The 18,990-nt window shown below is 41.2% G+C and overlaps 3 protein-coding genes and 1 long non-coding RNA gene across 4 annotated transcripts; 2 read left to right on the top strand and 2 right to left on the bottom strand.

Annotated features, from left to right (window-relative positions):
* Window positions 1-45: 45 nt before the first annotated feature.
* On the bottom strand, window positions 46-1,718 carry LOC120000929. Its single transcript, XR_005468694.1, has 2 exons — window positions 1,567-1,718; window positions 46-352 (listed from the first exon to the last, which is right to left on the bottom strand). It is a non-coding gene; the product is annotated as an uncharacterized LOC120000929 (long non-coding RNA).
* A 3,089-nt stretch (window positions 1,719-4,807) lies between these two features.
* LOC119999882 (spermidine hydroxycinnamoyl transferase-like) lies at window positions 4,808-7,187 on the top strand. Its single transcript, XM_038847671.1, has 2 exons — window positions 4,808-5,950; window positions 6,555-7,187. Exons 1-2 carry the CDS (start codon window positions 4,949-4,951, stop codon window positions 6,885-6,887), a joined length of 1,335 nt encoding a protein of 444 aa, XP_038703599.1. The 5' UTR covers window positions 4,808-4,948; the 3' UTR covers window positions 6,888-7,187.
* Window positions 7,188-8,872: 1,685 nt separating this feature from the next.
* LOC120000070 lies at window positions 8,873-10,191 on the top strand. Its single transcript, XM_038847937.1, has 2 exons — window positions 8,873-9,952; window positions 10,058-10,191. Exon 1 carries the CDS (start codon window positions 8,873-8,875, stop codon window positions 9,764-9,766), a length of 894 nt encoding a protein of 297 aa, XP_038703865.1. The 3' UTR covers window positions 9,767-9,952; window positions 10,058-10,191.
* Window positions 10,192-14,565: 4,374 nt separating this feature from the next.
* On the bottom strand, window positions 14,566-16,671 carry LOC120000069. The gene has a single exon (XM_038847936.1). The coding sequence runs from the start codon at window positions 16,669-16,671 to the stop codon at window positions 14,566-14,568; it is 2,106 nt and encodes a 701-aa protein (XP_038703864.1).
* Between the last annotated feature and the right edge of the window lie 2,319 nt (window positions 16,672-18,990).

Here is an 18,990-nt window from a genome sequence, read left to right as displayed (position 1 = left end):
CACCTAAAAAATATTTAATGTAATGATAACAAATATAAACGAAGAAACACATCAACCATTTCTTTATATCGTCTAAACAAAATCAATCACAATGATAGTACATTATATTTTAAAATATTTACTAAGCAAATGACAAACGATTCACACAAATTTGGAACTAAACCACAACAACTCATTCTCAACTACAAATGAAATAAACATCAAATCTACAATTAAAACTCAGTCAAAGTTTTCAAAAAGGAAGATGCCCATTAATAGCAGATACATGATCGACTTCCACAAACATCATTACAATCACTACAAGACGAAACAATCTCCAAATCTTTTACACAAACCAAGGAAACTGCAAGACCTGGATCACATAACAAAAAGCTTAGAGTATAATAAGACAAAATAACTCTACTATAATAACTTAAAGTATCTCAAAGCAAACTCTAAACATCAACATAAACAATAACTCTCTACAAAACTTCGTCTTCTTTGCATCTAAAAACATCCTGAAGATCAATGTGTGGAAAACTCAACTAAACATATCGGGTAAGTAAACCTTCAACCACTTTCATCTCTTCTTTCGTTTACCTATATACATACACAGTTTATACATTTATCATTACATTAATGCTTCATTGAAAACACAATTACCCAATTTTTAAAGCTTCATCCTTCTTAAATGTTATCCTGCTTATTACAGTCTTCACTTTCTATCATGCCTGTTAATATACTTCTAGGTAACTGATTTCATTCAAAGAAACATAATTCTATATTCATCATATAATTTACCAAGAAATTTTCCTCCATTTTACATTACAAACATGTATCTGTAATCAACCATGGATCCCAAATGTTGTCTATATAAATATGGTTATTCTTCCTTCACTATTATGATATTATCTAAATAACTAGAGTTATCTCACACAATTATTATCATATTGCGACTTCTCTATCTCTACAATAATACCACTATAAAAACAGAGGAGACTAGACATATTATGAAAATGACAGCTACTTATGCTTGTTCATTTACTTGGTAGCCTCTTAAGTCATGTTTGCGTCCAATATAACGCGCAAGGTCAACAAATATCAATTACTTGGAAGCGATTATGAAGAATTGATAAGGGATCTACAATGGTTAAATATCCAAATAGAGTGTGTTGCCACAAATGATGAAGCTTTAATTGACGAAGTAATGAACTGCTTGATAGAAAGTGCAGAACAAGTTCTAAAAGAAAAGGAGGTGCTAAAGAAGAAATGGGAGGAACATCTACAAAAAACTTATAACAGTAAAGATGTGGATGTTTCTTACACAATCAATTCTCAATCAGGAAGCAAAGATGAAACCAGCACAAGCAAGTTGATGACAAAAATAATACTTCATCATGCCAAATTGCTTGTATGTTCTAAACAAAAACAATATGAAACATTCTTCCTATCAGCAATCAAGATGCTATATGAAGAGGCTCAAACCTTATATGAGATCATCATCCGCAATCAGTGAACAGTGAAAAACATAGACAATAGAAGTGTTAGAAATATAGCATGGTGTAAGGATCAATTGGCTAAACTTACTTTGGATGCTCTGGGACACCTCCAATGCCAGCTTCATTATTCTGAAGAAAATCCAACCATCAACAAAGACATTGCAGGTATGGTTTAACCCCTAGCTCGAAGCTGTTCACTTTCAAATTGCATCCATATATATCTCTTATTTATATATTTATATTTCCTTTATTTCCTCTGTTGTTTATTTATAATGGATAACATCGATTTGTTTTTCATTCTGTTTTCATTGTTTACTGGCTGAGAATTTGTAGGCCATTTAAACATAATTTACTTCATTTTACCTTATGTTGTAATCTATTGTTTCAATCATGCATAGTCAGATGTCTTCTAATACTGATACACTAATTCTGTTATTTCAGGAGAAGAAACTAAGGACAGTGTTGAAACTTTCAACCCCACAACAAATAATGGAAGATTCTACATACCCATAATAGAAGACATTTTCCGTATAAGAGAAGTTCTAATCTACAGCGAAAAAAGACTGGAAAACAATATTGAGATTGGAGATAACAGCAATGATTCTCTGCTACAGAGAAACAACAACATCTCACACACTTCCAAAAGGAAAAGAGAATGATCCAAATCGAGGAAAACCAAAATATGGTTTTTGTGTTTCACCTAAAAGTAAAAAGGTATGATAAATTCCTTTCAACCATATGTTTAAAAATATCTATCATCACAACATTGAGAAAATATTTAGCATACTCTATGTTATTTAAATTCCAGAATAATTTTTCTTTAAATACTTATATCTTATGACGTTGAAACATTTTATATAATACCCTTATATAAGATCACGTTTTATCTTACTGTTGCTGTACAACTAACAATAAATTTTATAACCTCGCAGGTTAATGTCTTCATATATATACTTTTGACTCATGGAATGATGCTAACGTAGAATTGCAATTCCATAAAACATCAGTTGATGAAACGACGACATGAATCGCAATTCCATAAAACATCAGTTGATGAAACGACGACATGAATCGCAATTCCACAAAACATCAGTTCATGAATTTTGTGCATGTAAATAGTTTATATAGCTCTTTAACAACAGTTTTATGTATATATAGACTATAAAAGTATGTATAAAATATCACAGTGTTTATGGTAAAACCACAAAAGGAAATCAACTTCTTATTAAGCATGTACCTGCCTATTCTCTAAGCAGCGCACATTACGTATACACAGCGATTTAGTATAGTTAATCACAGACATTCATGTTCCCGCAACCTTTCTGGCACATTCTCTTCATTCGGCTAATATTCTTAGCATGCTTATACAAATGTGGTAAGTTTACGTATGACAAATTTCCAAAAAAAAAAAGGAATTATAGAAAATAATACGACACCTACCAGAGTAAATCGAAGAAATCAATGACTAATTAGGTGCATTTCTGTTAACATTTCCATTGACACAATTTTTTTATAAAAATGAACTAAGTTGTATGGCCCAACAAATTTCTTCACCTCCAAAACCTCTTTCTTTCAAATTCAATCCTTTTTATGCACATCATGGTCCTCTCAAGCAGATCTCCCACATAGCCTCCGACGTATTACACTCCAGAATCAACCAACATGCGACTTCGCTTCCTTCCTCGATCTCGCGTTTAATCACTTCATGAATCCTCCCCGACACACCTTCTCCATTAATGCCCATTTATTTCGATTTCTCTGGCGATTTCACTATGTATTTAATCAATTTCCTCGCCCAGCATCCAAATCAGTTCATCACAAAATTCCTCCGACATCTCATTATTGTGCGAAAATCATGACCCCGCTGCAACGCGCGGGCATGTCCCTAGTGGTATATATTTAACAACGTATTCTGATTAAACTTATGAGATATTCAACTAAGGTGTAATTTTCTCGCAATCCAGTTTTATAGGAATAAAAGTTCTTTTTTTTTACAAATAATTCCTATGTTTGATTGGTGACAGGGTCGGTTCTAACCATTTTGATGCCTAAAACGGCACAACAAAGTAGTGTTCTATTACAAAAAATAGTTTTGGACTGGGTAAAGTGTAGTGTAGATTTTTTGCTGAACTAATGGGTTAGATAATAAAAAAATGTCTTACAAATTTTTCTTAAAAAATACATAACTTCGACATTATTCGATATTCATAATTGAGAAAATTTATGGTTTGTTCACTCTATTCCTCTCTCTTTGGTCTAGCTTCCATCTCTCCGTCGCATTTTTGTCTTATCATTTTGTTAATCAACAATAAATTTGTATCTTCATTACAAATTATGAATTGATTATAATGAATTACAGAAGGAGAGAGAGCACACAATTAATTAAGCATATTTCATCTTTCGTTGATTTTGTATTTATGGTAAACTTGGTTTCTCAGTGTGAATATATAAATATATTTGATCGTTCTTACAGACAATTATGGTATGTAAACCATGAAGAGGAATTCGCATATATATGGATATCCTAATAATCAGAACTAGTAATGAATGACTTTGTTTTTAACAAAGTCAAAACTTGAATGTTAAGCATATTTGGCATCATAACACAATTTTTTAGGTGTGACTGTTAGCTAGTCATGTAGGTTTCTTCAAATTTTAATTAATGAGATTTATAAACAGTGCAATGCACCAAAATTTACCAATATATATTTTACTTCATTATTGTACATGAAATTAAGCTATATGTGTGTATTTCTTATTCACGTATAATAATCGTTCTAAATATAACCACCAAATCAAATAAGCCATTGGTTGAGTGACAATGACTTTGCATGTCCCTGACTGAGGTCATGGGTTTTAGTCTCATCTCCTCCAGTACTTGTACTTGTACTAAAAAAAATATATATAACCACCAAAAGAAAATAAATAAATATATTATACATGTATATGCTACATTTTATGAAATCAAATTTTGATTTAAATTCAGATAATAATCTACACCGTTAGTCCGTTACATGCACCAACCTGTTCGGCACATTAGTGCTTATGCTGCATATTAATTGCAAAGCATGTGAAGCCACCACCCAAGACAGAAAAACATTTAGTGCTCTTTTTCCATTTTAATTGCAGAGCAGTTGAAGTTGGTGAATATCATTAACATATGTAGAGGAAACAAAAAACTACATTTTTTTTATTAAGATTTGAAATTTGTAGTTCTGACACTTCTTATAGGTGGTCGTATTCAATAATCGCACAAATAGAATAATAATATTCGGTGTGCTTTTATTTCCCCCCATGATATGAAAGTCTTTATATGGTTCGAATTTGCTCTTCCAAACAATCTTTCAACCGATTACAATTTCCCAAGCAAAGGGAAATTCCTTGTTCCCTTCCAATTCGATCCTGCATTCAATACTCTTTGAGTCCAAAGCACACCCTTTCACAGAAAAAATTATACTAAACTGCTGAAAATGTTGGTGACATTGAAGGGCTCGCATATGGTGAAACCAACAGAGCCTACTAGTGGTAACCTATCACTCTCAGAATGGGATCAAATTGGCACCATCAATCACGCCAGCATAATATACTTCTACCAAAAACCTTGTCAAAAATGGCTCACTTCTTCAGATTCCATAGTCAATTCCTTGAAAGATTCACTAAGCAAGATATTGGTCACATTTTATCCGCTAGCTGGTCGTTTACGCAGGATTGGTCGAGGCCGGCTCGAGCTGGACTGCAATGATGCAGGGGTCGAGCTCATTGAGGCAGAGTCCAATGCTAATCTTGAAGATTTTGGTTATTTTTCATTGTCTTCGGAGTGTGAATGCCTTGTGCCGGAGGTAGACTACAATGTCTCTCTCGAAGAGCTTCCACTGTTGCTAATTCAGCTCACTAAGTTCCAGTGTGGTGGCATTAGCCTCTGCATATCAATATCACATGTGGTCGCTGATGGGCTTAGTATGGGCCACTTCATCTCTGAATGGGCTAGAACTGCTCGTGGCGAGCAGCTGCAGATGGCTCCGGTTTTCGATCGACAAGCACTACGAGCTAACTGGCACTCTCCAGCCCTTGATGGCTTTGAATTGGATCATCATCCGTCTCTGCAGATCGCTCAATCAAGCTATGTAGAACAGCTCGAGAAGACCAGTGATGCAATGCTGAGACTGACCAAGGCCCAAGTGGAGAAGATTCGGAACAGAGCCAATGACGGTAAGATGGGCCGGCCTTACAGTAGGTATGAGGCCTTGACCGCTCACATATGGAGGTGTGTGTCCAAGGCCCGTGGGCTTAAGCCCGATCAGCGGACTGCAGTTGGAGTTTGTGTTGATTCACGTGGGCGTATGCAGCCACAGCTACCGATCGGTTACTTTGGGAATGCCATTGTTGATGTTGCTGCAGTTAGTCGGTCTGGCGAGCTTGTTGAGGAGTCACTCGGATATGCCTGCCGCATTATACGCGAAGCAATCGAAAAGGTAACATATTATGTAAAGAATCTTACGGATCTCAGTGTTATTTCATCAGTGATCTCAAATGTTGGATCGACACACAGATTTCATATGGAACACGTAGCTCTACGATTTCAAATGGATTATGTGTGTTTATCTCAGCATTTGGGATAACTGATAAAAAAACATTGAGATTCTTAATATTTTCGTATAATGTAGTTTTTATGCCTTCCATTGCTTTTCAATTTGTTCAAATTATTTTAAATTGTTAGTTTCTCATTTATTTCAATGGTTTTATTTGCTTTAAAAGAACATATAGAAAAATAAAATTTTATTCAGATTTTCTATATGTCAAAACTTTATCGCACATTGGAATAAATGACATATAAAATATATAAAATATATTTCATTCCTCTCACACAACCGATGTGTTATTGGGCATAAGAATCAATGTTGACGGTCCAAGAAGAATAAAGTCGTACGGCCCATGACTTTGGCCCAATACATATGATATTGGCTTGTAGTGTTCGAACTGGATTTTCTGACAATATATTAACATTCTTAAAATATCATTTATTTCTTAATATTTGTGTCACCTAATTTTCTCAGTACCCTTATTCAACAACATCAGGTGAATAACAGGTATCTGAGGTCAATAGTTAATTACTTGGAGAAGCAAGAGGACTTGACTAGTTTTCAAGATCTATACGCACTGGGTAGCAATCAAGGGCCTCTTTACGGATACCCTAATATTGGTGTGGTAAGCCTGTTGACATTGCCTGTTTATGGCAAGGACTTTGGATTTGGAAAAGAGATTTGTGTGAGACCAGGATCTTATGATTTTGATGGAGATACTGTGATTATACCAAGTGCAGAAGGTGATGGATCTGTGATTGTTGCTCTGTGTTTGCAAAGTGGTCACATGGATGCCTTTAAGATGTATTTTTATCAAGATATGTTTTAAGATAATTATGAAGGCGGCGGGCCCACACGTGACAATGTGGGAATGGATAAGCCATCGACTAATAAACACAAGCCACGTCAGATAATAAAGCTAATTCATCTCCAGATTTTATTGATTGATAATCGGTTATCCGTTCACTTCTATCATTTTTTTTTATCCACTGATTATTGTCTTTTCGATTCTTGGCGATTAATATTGCCCAATGTATACTCCGTTTGTTATGCGGGAAATGGCATAGTTTCAGAAAATGTTTATTGTGGAATACTTATTGATGGAAAAGGAATGGATTTTTATGATCAATTTTGTTGGTGGTTAGAACGAAGAAGAAAAAATCCTATATTTTTGCTAATCTTGGTTTGTGTTGGAGGCTTGGAGCATATGCTTGCGTGAATAAAATTGGTCTCTCAATAACTTGACTAGGGATATTGTAGACACTAAAATCTACAATCAATTTGTTGTCGATTGAGGCCTATGACAACCCTGCAAGATCAGAAAAGGTTGACCGTGAAACTTGAACACCGGTGTGGTGTCGACCGAACAAGCTCCGACGGTCAAGTCAGTCAACTGTTGGAAATATTTTTAGTGAGGGAAGTGAAGGGCTTTTTAGAGAGAGAAAGAGATAGATACCTGGTGGTTCAGAGAGAGTAATGAGGAGGACCCCTCCTCTATTTATAGTGTGCTCAATCACGTGTTCAGCACATGCTAAACAGTACGGATTAGCTCCTTTGATGGGCTGTTATTGGGCTTTTGATCCCATCTGATAATTACTGGACACCATGGCACTGAGGTGCTTTCATACCCCATCCAAATATGGGCTTTGAGTGTTGCTAGGATTTGCAGATCAGACAGGCCCAGGAATGCACATCTGGGCTGATCTGTAATTGACGTTTACGCTGGGCTTTTACTCGTGTCGGAATATTTCGGGCCAACGATTTTTGGCCCATACAGTTTGTCCCCCACTCTCGGAGTCAAGTTTCTTGACTCTGAGAGTAGTCAGGTCGTCGTTCACGGATCGCATGTTAAACTATCATGGTCTGGTTCGTTCTTACCAGATTTTCTGCCTCTTAAGCTTACTCGTTCGGACGAAAGTCCTTAACCTCTTGGGGCTTGAACGTTAGACTCTCACGGGTCTAGTTGTTCGTTCGGACGAAAGTCATTAACCGCTTGGGCTTGAACGTTAGACTCTCACGGGTCTAGTTGTTCGTTCGGACGAAAGTTCTTAACCTCTTGGGCTTGAACGTTAGACTCTCACGGGTCTAGTTGTTCGTTCGGACGAAAGTCCTTAACCTCTTGGGGCTGAACGTTAGACTCTCACGGGTCTAGTTGTTCGTTCGGACGAAAGTCCTTAACCTCTTGGGCCTGAACGTTAGACTCTCACGGGTCTAGTTGTTCGTTCGGACGAAAGTTCTTAACCTCTTGGGCTTGAACGTTAGACTCTCACGGGTCTAGTTGTTCGTTCGGACGAAAGTTCCTCGACACGTGTCCGAGGTATCTGATAGGATCTCTTGCATTGATTGTAGCTGCCAACTGTCTGACTTTTGGTCTACCGAAGGTACGCCTTTTAGGGTTTCGGGGCATTTAAATGTATTCCCCCTTCGCACGTTTCTTGGGTTCTCAGTCTTTCTATGACGGCTGACGGTTCTTTCGTCAGTCATTAATGCCGTGTAATGATGTCCCTTGGTTTTCGTGTTTATCTTCTACATATACAACAATTTTTCATTATCTTCACCAACGTCCCCCATCAGAGATCTCCTTCTCCTCTTTTCTTGCTTGCAGGTTCTTTCTTCTTCAAGTACAGGTGACTCCTAAAGTCTCTCTTCGACTTTTCTTTCTGTTTCTAGTTTCTTTCTTGCTTGCGTTCTCTCTGGCTGCTTTCTTTGATTTTTGCCCATCACTTGGCCGGTTTTTGTTTTTCCGGCGGTTTCCTGGTCTTTGTCTCCGCCGCGCCTTTGGTCCCCGGTGGGGCTCTCCGGTAAAGGTTTCCTATGGCTTCTGCTTCCTATTTGGAAGAAATCGCCAATCTTAGGGAATCTGATTTAGACGAAGTAAGTGGCGCGCGGTTTGGTGATGAAAGGGAAGAGGAGTCCGGACAACATCTGTTGGTTAATAGGTGCGTTACCGCGACTGGGGAAATTGATGAGCGAAGTGCTTCAGGTCGGCCCGCTCCTTTGAAAGTGGTTCGTCTTCCGAGGAGGACTTATCACGAGTCAGGGGTGCGTTTTGCGGAGCCTGTCGAGGAGGCTGGTACAAGTGATCATCAGTCTCTTCCACCCATCGGTATTGAAACGATCGAAGCGGACGGCCGGCCCTTGAACTTTCTGACGAAGACGGATGCTTCGGCTCTGAAAGGGAATGAACTTCTGAGGTTGAAGTATTGTTATAAATTTCCGTCCGGAGTGGAAGTGAAAGCTGCGACTTTTTATCAGAGAGTTGATTGGGATGTTCCGGGATGGGTGGCAATGTATGAAGCTCCGTTCAAACTGGGTCTACGTTTTCCGCTGCCAACGTTAGTACGGGACGTTTTGCGTTACTTCCGCATTGCCCCAACGCAGCTCATGCCGAACGGTTGGAGGCTTCTCTTAGCAGTTGAATGTTTGAGTGAGAGGCTGGGACGTCCGTTCGGGTATCGGGAGCTGTTAAACTGCTATTATTTGAAGGAACATCCAGGAGACCCTGGCCGATATACTTTCAATTTGTTTAGAAAGAAACAGGGCCATCCGGTATTAAACTTGACAACAGCTGACCGAGGGTGGAAACCCTATTTCTTCTGGGTTCGAGGGGAGATGGTATTCGGTCCCGGCGGATCGGACGGAGTTCCTCTTTCTTGGAAGAAAGCTAGTAAGTATAGTATATTGTTCATTTCGTTCGCGATTGACTGACCCAGACTTATACTTTCCTTTTTGCAGGAAATTTGAGCACGAAGCCTGCCTGTGATAACTACGAGCGAGCTTTTAACAATTTCGTTGGGGACCTTACTGCCAAGGAGAGAGATTGGAAGGACATTTTGAAAGAAGCAAACCTCCGTAGGAGCTCTTTGTGGTCGCACGTACAAGACTTGCAAGAAGGTACTCCCGTACCTAAACTTAGAGATTTAAGTACTGTTTTGTGCGCTACAAGGTCATTCGAACTATTAGGATACCAATTTTCTTTTATGCGAAATTTGAATTTAGAAGAAAGAGGGTTATCGGACGATACAATGGCTGGCCCGGTTGATGTTAAAAGTGCTGGTGAAGCCTTTGAGCGAAGGAAGAAAGCTGCTCAGGAAGCCAAAAAGAAGTCGTCCAGAGGAAAGTCTGGAAAGAAAGCAACAGATAAAGCGAAAGACACTGTGGAACCGACCGATGGTGGCGTCGCAGAAGTCGAGCTTCCTCCTTCTCCCAGAGAGGCTAGACCAAAAAGGAAAGGAAAAGATTTGGAGGATTCGTCGGGTGCAGTCGTCTTTACCTTTCCCGAGGGGACGTCTGCTTTTGGCGACCCGGCCGCATTTATGAGTGCTGCGAGCGGTCTCGTATTCCCGGCTGACGTTGAAGAGTTTACAGATTTTACTACTGAGAGCATCGCGGACTTTAGTGCCACCCGTGCCTTTCAGGTATGTCTCTATCGGTCGAGACTTTGAGCATTTTCAAACCTCTATACGTAGGTTTTCCATGTTTTATATACACGAAGATTTAACAATATTTCTGTTGCAGGTTTTCGAGGGTTGTCTCTATATGCGTGAACAGTACGGCGTGATGAAGCAAAAATATGTTAGCGCTTCGCTCAAACAGCGGGAACTCTCGGCCGAAATTTCATTAAGAAAGAAGAGAGAGTCCCTCGCGGTAGCCAATGCCAAGGCTTTGGAAGAGAAGATTGCGTCGTTCGAGAAGGAAATTGGGGATCTGAAAGCCCAGGTTCAGTCCTTGAACGTTAGTCACAAGTCTTCAAAGGATGAAATTGCGGATTTGAAGAAGCAACTGGAGTCCGCTGTTGACGACGCCGTTATTTGTACGACTGGGAATCTAATGAGGGAATTCAAGGAAGGGAAGTCCTCCGAGTGGGATGTTGACCTACATATCCGCAACCACGAGGAGTACCTCAAAATGTTTACTGAAGACGAAGAAGAAGCTGATGGTGATGAGATTGATGATGTGAAAGATGGGAATTGCGATGCTCCCCCTTCGGCCTGAACGTTACATGGCCTTCATGTCACACCTTGCTGTCGTCCGGCTTGTGGAAATATAATTTTTGGCCAATTAAGTGGTAATGTAGTTTTTGGTGATGAAACTTTGGACGTCGGTTCATTTTGTTAATATTAGTTTCGACCGTATTGATAATAGCGGTTGTACGTTTATTTTAATAGTTTGAACGAGATTTTAACAAAAGCAGGGACTTTATTTATTTAAAAATGATACAATTTGAGATGGATAGCGTTCCAACTGTTGTTCAATTCCCGCCCGTCTTTGGCTGTCAGTTTGTATGCTCCTCGTCCGACAACTTCCCTAATCTGGTACGGTCATTCCCATGTTTGTCCGAGTTTTCCTGCCCCATGCTCTTTGGTGTTCTGAAAGACCTTTCTAAGTACGAAGTCTCCGACTCGAAATATTCGGGTTCTAACATTTTTGTTGTAGTGACGCGCCACTTTTTGCTGATAGATTGCCGTCCGAATCCTTGCCTCTTCTCTGAGTTCGTCAATCGTGTCTAAATTCTTTTCTAGTAATTCGTCATTCGTGCTCTGGCTAATCCACTGACATCTGGCCGAGGGGAGACCGATCTCGACGGGAATGACCGCTTCCGACCCATATACGAGCGAAAAAGGAGTTTCCCCTGTTGGAGTTTTTGCCGTCGTTCGATAGGACCACAGTACTCCAGGTAGTTCCTCCGCCCATTTTCCTTTGGCGTCCTCAAGCCTTTTCTTCAAAGTGTTCATGATAGTTTTGTTGGAGGACTCAGCCTGTCCGTTCGACTGGGGATTGCGCGGAGTGGAGTAGTGCAGCTCGATTCCATATTTGTTACAAAAAACTTGAAATTGATGGCTCAAGAATTGGGAGCCATTGTCGGTCGTTATCTTTTTTGGAATGCCGAACCTGCAGATAATGTTTTTCCATATAAACTTCTTCACCTCATGGTCACGAATTTGCTTAAAAGCTTCTGCCTCGACCCATTTTGTGAAGTAATCCGTTAGGACGAGGACGTATACCCTTTGTCCGGAGGCGACCGGCAATTTACCAACGATATCCATTCCCCAGTGCATGAAAGGCCACGGTGCTAGCGTGGGATGAAGCTTCTCAGGATGAAGATGAGAAACTTGGGCGAATCGTTGACACTTATCGCATAATCGGACGAAGTTCGCAGCGTCTGCACGCATCGTAGGCCAAAAGTATCCACTCGTTAGTGTTCGATTGGCCAGACTTCTTCCGCCCGAATGGTTTCCACACTCTCCTTCGTGTAATTCTGAAAGAATGTCTCCACCTTGCCTAGTAGTTACGCAGCGGAGCAGCGGACCCGAATACGATTTCCTGTAAAGCTGACTTTCATAAGTGGTGAACCGAACCGCTCCAGCCCTGAGTCTTCGGGCAGCATTCTTGTCAAGCGGCAATTCTCCTTTGTCAATGTATTTGATCAAGGGGGTCATCCAGCTATCTTCGGCAGAAATTGTTAGGACTTCATTAACGTCTTTGGTTGCCGGGGCATCAAGGTGTACAACCGGTATCATTTGTGGCTCGTTTGTCTGTAGGGCAGATCCCAGATTGGCCAGTGCATCCGCATGTGAGTTTTCAAGACGTGGTACTTGAGCTATAACGAATTCCTCGAACAAGTCTCGAAGTCTTTTTGCCAACTCCAAATAAATAATCATGTTCGCTCCGCGAGCCTGATAAGATCCGAGCAGTTGGTTGACTACCAATTGTGAATCCGATCGAACAGAGATCTTTCTTACCTTGAGTTTTTTTGCAAGCTCCAATCCAGAAATAAGAGCTTCGTATTCGGCTTCATTGTTGGTAGCTCGGAACCCACAATGGATGGATTGCTGCAATATTTCCCCAGAGGGTGAAATGAGAACGATCCCGAGCCCGCTTCCGTTCACGTTGCTGGAACCATCAACCGAGAGAGACCACGTCCCTTCCGGATGCTTCGCTATATACAACAACTCGTGCTTCGCTTGGGCCTCTATTGGTTGAGTAAAGTCAGCTACGAAGTCGGCCAACACCTGAGACTTCATCGCCGTCCGGGGTTGGAATATAATGTCATGTTCACTGAGTTCCACGGCCCATTTTGTTAATCGGCCCGACAACTCGGGTTTGTGGAGTATGTTACGCAAAGGGAAGGTTGTGACAACCACGATCGGGTGGCATTGAAAATATGGACGTAATTTCCGGGCGGCTACCATAAGAGCCAAGGCTAACTTTTCAAGTTGGGAGTACCTCGTTTCTGCATCAAGCAGGCTTTTGCTGATATAGTAGACAGGCAACTGTCGACCATTTTCCTCTCTGACTAAAACAGCGCTAACTGCTGTTTCTGAAACTGCAAGGTATAACAGAAGTGACTCACCCTGTTTTGGCTTGGAAAGTAGCGGTGCTGATACCAAATAGTGCTTCAATTGTTGTAAGGCTTCTTCCGACTCGACTGACCATTCAAAGTCCTTGCTCTTGCGTAGAATGTCGAAAAAGCTGTGGCATCGATCGGATGACCGAGAGATGAATCTGCTTAGCGCCGCTATTCTTCCGGTCAGCTTTTGCACGTCCTTCCTGCATCTTGGCGATGGGATATGGAGGACCGACCGAATTTGCTCCGGATTTGCTTCAATTCCCCTTTGAGTCACCATGAAACCGAGGAACTTTCCGGCCGACACGCCAAAAGAACATTTTGTTGGGTTAAGTTTCATATTGTATTTTCGAAGCACCTCGAATGCCTCTCGCAGGTGCCCCAGATGGGATTCAGCTTTCAGAGATTTTACCAGCATATCATCAATGTAGACTTCCATAGTTTTGCCCAGCATTGCGGCAAACATTTTGTTGACCAACCTTTGGTATGTTGATCCTGCATTTTTTAAACCGAACGGCATAACTTTATAACAAAAAATACCTCTTTCAGTTATGAATGATGTCTTCTCCTGATCATCTGGATGCATGAGAATTTGATTGTAGCCTGAGAAGGCATCCATGAAGCTGAGGAGTTCATGCCCGGCAGTCGAATCAACTAGCATATCGATGTGTGGGAGAGGGAAAGGATCCTTTGGGCATGCTTTGTTCAGATCAGTGAAGTCGATACAAACTCTCCATTTTCCGTTTTTCTTTTTAACAACCACCACATTTGCCAACCAATCCGGATATTGAACCTCACGAACAGAACCTACATCGATAAGCTTTTGAACTTCATCGTTTATAATACGATTGCGTTCGGCCGCAAACTTCCTTCTTTTCTGTCTGATGGGCTCGTGGTTCGGATCAACCTGGAGCCGATGGACAACAACTTCTGGATCTATCCCCACCATATCAGCATGTGACCATGCGAAGCAATCCTGATTTTCTGTAAGAAATTCGATGAGCTTCGTTCGAACATCATATTCGAGACGTGCGCCAATCTGTACTTTACGATCGGGATAGTCCGGATGAATCCGAATGTCATCTAATTCTTCCATATCTGGCGAACCTTGGTCGACTATAGCAGCCTTGTCTGTCGGGGCTGTTAGTTGCTGTAATTGCTATAAGTCATTTGTTTTCCCCTTTAAGGCACTGGTGTAACAGTTCCGTGAAGCAAGTTGTTCTCCCCTAATCTCTTTGACTCCCCATTTCGTAGGGAAACGTATCAGTTGATGGTACGTCGAAGGGATTGCTTTCATCTCGTGGATCCATGGTCGACCGAGTATGATGTTATACGGCGAAGAGCCTTTTAACACTACGAAGTTAGTGTTGAGATTTATTCCTTCGGTATAAACCGGCAGGGCGATCTCCCCCAGACTGTATACCTGCTCCCCGCTGAACCCAAGGAGTATTGTTGACCGGCCAATGATATGGGATTCATCGATTTCCATTGCCTTGAGACAGCCTAGGAATAGGACATTCGTCGAGCTGCCATTGTCAACCAAGACACGTTTAATAGTGTAATTAGCAACAAGAATAGATATTACCAAAGCGTCGTGATGTGGATTGAGTAATTGCGTGGCTTCATCATCAATAAAACTTATCATTTGTCCGGACGGTGGTACGATAAGTTCGGTGGATCGTAGGATTGGATTCACAGCCTTCCGGGCATTTCTCTTTGCAGTTGAATGCGATATGCCGCTGATCTCAGAACCACCGATAATGACTCCGACTGACCCTTTTGGCTTCGGGTGAGTCGGTGGTGTCAGCTCTCGATCAATCCTTCTGGCCATGGTTTCTTTACCCTTTGCGGTCAACACGTCTTTGAGGTGCCCACGGTTCAACAACTCGATAACTTCATCGTGTAAACCTCGACAATCCCGAGTGGTGTGGCCATGGTCTTGGTGGAAATCGCACCACTTCGATGAGTCCCGACGGTCAGCTGGGGACCTCATTTTGCTAGGCCACTGCACCTTGTTCCCCAAGCTCTTAAGAGTGGAGATCATCTCGGTCGGTTCAATGTTAAATGCGTATTCCGGCTTTCGAAAACTGGACGATGCAGATCTAGATCGATCGTAGTGTCGTCTATCATGGCGTGATCGATCCGACCCTCGAGGTCGATGATCTTGGCATTGATCCTTGCCGACCCCAGTGTGTCCGACGCTCCGCCCGGCCGGGGGTTGCTGTTGATTGCTTTCATCCTCGTCCCATTTAACCTGGGCCCACGCGCGCGCCAGCGCGTCTTCCATGTTGGTACACGGAAACTTCGTCAACTCTTTATAGAGTTCGTCGGAGGGTGACAGACCCTTTCTGAAAGCCGTGACAGCTGTCTCCACGTTACAGCTAGGGATCAGCACCTTCTCCGCCAGGAAGCGACCAATATAAGAGCGAAGAGATTCCTCCGACCCGCGTCTGATTTTGTAGAGATCGTCCGAAGCTTTGGGTAACCTCCTGCTGCTAGCAAACTGCTCTATGAAAAGATCTGTCAGTTGGGCGAACGAACTGATCGAGGCATTGGGGAGGTTAATGAACCATTGTAATGCTGGACCGGTGAGGCAACATCCGAACGCTTTGCACATGCATGCTTCACGAGATTCCCTTGACACGGTGAGGGTGAGCATTCTTTGTCTATACTGGGCCATATGGTCGTCCGGGTCGCTGGTGCCATCGAAGGAGCGCATGTTGGGAAGATGGAATTTCTTCGGCATTTCCACCGAAACGATGCGATCGGAGAACGGAGAGTCAGAATAACTGTCGGGTAGGCTTTTCCGGATTGGCACCGGTACTCCGGGAAGTCGTCTGAGGAATGTTTCGACTTCGGTTAGTCTCTGCGCGTCGGTTAAACCCTTGTCATAGGACAGCCCGGCATCGGTTGTCATGGTCGAACGAGTTGGTGGGGGCGGAAGATCCCTATGATATGCATTAGATTGCTCGCCGACCGATAAAGGTAGGTGTGGGACATTGAATGACTGAGATCGCGGCTGACAAGAAGTTTCAGCTGGATTAGGAGAGTCCAGTGACTGCATCGAGCCGATATTGAGACGGACCTGTGAGGTCGGGGGCGGTGTGGAAAGCTGAGCCAACAACTGTTTTACTTTGCCCCTCAAGGCAATGTTTTCTGCCCGGACGGAGGCACTTTCGGCCTTTGCTGCAGCCTTGTCCTCCGCCATTTGAGCCTTCAACGCTGCCAGTTGAGTAGCAAAATCATTTGAATCGTCCGAAGACATGATGGAGAGTCGTCCGGAAATGACTGATCTAGCCGAATGATTGTCAAGGCCCCACGGTGGGCGCCAAATTGTAGACACTAAAATCTACAATCAATTTGTTGTCGATTGAGGCCTATGACAACCCTGCAAGATCAGAAAAGGTTGACCGTGAAACTTGAACACCGGTGTGGTGTCGACCGAACAAGCTCCGACGGTCAAGTCAGTCAACTGTTGGAAATATTTTTATTGAGGGAAGTGAAGGGCTTTTTAGAGAGAGAAAGAGATAGATACCTGGTGGTTCAGAGAGAGTAATGAGGAGGACCCCTCCTCTATTTATAGTGTGCTCAATCACGTGTTCAGCACATGCTAAACAGTACGGATTAGCTCCTTTGATGGGCTGTTATTGGGCTTTTGATCCCATCTGATAATTACTGGACACCATGGCACTGAGGTGCTTTCATACCCCATCCAAATATGGGCTTTGAGTGTTGCTAGGATTTGCAGATCAGACAGGCCCAGGAATGCACATCTGGGCTGATCTGTAATTGACGTTTACGCTGGGCTTTTACTCGTGTCGGAATATTTCGGGCCAACGATTTTTGGCCCATACAGATATGTTGAAGCAGTAATTTAGCATGGTGTTAGAACTAAAGGTCATGTTAATACTTGTCAATCAAGAGAGTTATATATAAGTAAATGTCAAACACTTCTCACACAAAAAAAGTGTTCTCCAGATCTAAGTAATGTGAGAACGGTCCAAGAGAACAAATATGTGAGGGGCTTGTGGTCTAAAATAAACAATATTTGTTGATGTGTTTGAGCGAAAATTTTTGACATGATATTGAAACAAAACTCAATCAATTTGAACACGACATTTACCCGTATTCACTTGTTGGGATTCGCATAATGAGTTTACGAGTATGGAGAAGTGTTAAGACTTATAATTCCACATCGGATTGACATAATCCAACCAAGTGGCATATAAGCAAATGTCAATCACCTTTCACAGAACAAAATCGTTTTCTATATCTAAATATTACTAAGATGGCCTAAGAGAATAAATTCGTATGAACCCATGACGTGAAATATATAAGATTTATTGATGTGTTTGGACTTGAATTTATAAGAGGGCATGGGTTTATGCTTAAGCTTTTGCATCCACCTCCATGATATTTTTATTTTTGTCATAAGACAAATATTCGTAAAACTAACGAGAAAAAAATGATGATATCGTAATGTGGCTGGACCATAGTACGTACCGGCCCATATTTCAGGTTCGTTGGTTAATCCATTAGTCATTATGTGGGCTTTGTTTGCAATCCACTAGGCACTAACCCAAGCTAGACAGGCCCAATTTTATTACGTGAAAGTATGGGTTTCATTCATCATCGAAGATTCCACCACCATAGCATGCCCATAAGCAAGATCAGATCAGCCAAGGTGAGTCTCATTCCACTTACACGTGTCCTATTCATGCACTTGTCCCCGTAGCCGGAAGAGACAGGGCAATACCGGAGCGACAAAACTATATCACACATGAAGACAAGTAAATAATGCAGATTGTGGGACATAGCCTCGCAAGATGAGTCATGGAGGATCCTCTGGATAAGGTCGACATCTGTCCACCTAACCTCCTACAGCGACAATTTATCTTTATCGTGATATTTTGTGATTCCTTCACGGCTTCACCTTTACGAAAAGGTCGATAAGATATGCATCAGCCAAGTCAAAAAGTTATCCAATGAAATCCAACCTAATCTAAAAGGCGTAAAAGTAAGGGAAAAAGGTTTTCAATGTCTCAATCTTCAGTAAAATAAATAATCGTCACTTGCAGTTGATAATGGTAGTTCATTTTTTTTTAAAAAAAACCATTATTTTATAAACTTTTTTGCTAGGAGAACCACTGTCAATAAATGATTTGATAGCTGCTTTAAAATAATTTTTTTTTAACTTGAACAATTTTGTGAGATTTGATGTTAAACTAGCGCCGTCAAAATAAATAATTATAATAAAACACAGAGTGTGACCGCAAATATATTAATCTCAATGGGAATTAAATGTAGTATTTTTTTAATTCATACAACTTGCCCTAATAAATTTTTTTTAAAATACCCTCTAAAAAATATTATATTAACACTTCAAATAAATTTTATTTTAATACTAAAATCTTCTCATTAATGATTATCATTCTATTTAAGCTTCCAAGACAAAATTCAAGCTTTTGATGCCCTAGTAATTGGCGCTTGTGCCTTTTTAACTCACGAATTATTGAAGTTGCATCAATAATTAAAAAAGTTAAGCCTTTTCATAACCATCCTTATCTTTAGCCACAAAATTAAT

Source organism: Tripterygium wilfordii, chromosome 6 (assembly GCF_013401445.1).
Source record: "Tripterygium wilfordii isolate XIE 37 chromosome 6, ASM1340144v1, whole genome shotgun sequence".
NCBI classification, from domain to species: Eukaryota; Viridiplantae; Streptophyta; class Magnoliopsida; order Celastrales; family Celastraceae; genus Tripterygium; species Tripterygium wilfordii.
The sequence above is the reverse complement of the archived record's forward strand: the minus strand, read 5'-3'. Positions and strand labels throughout refer to the sequence as shown.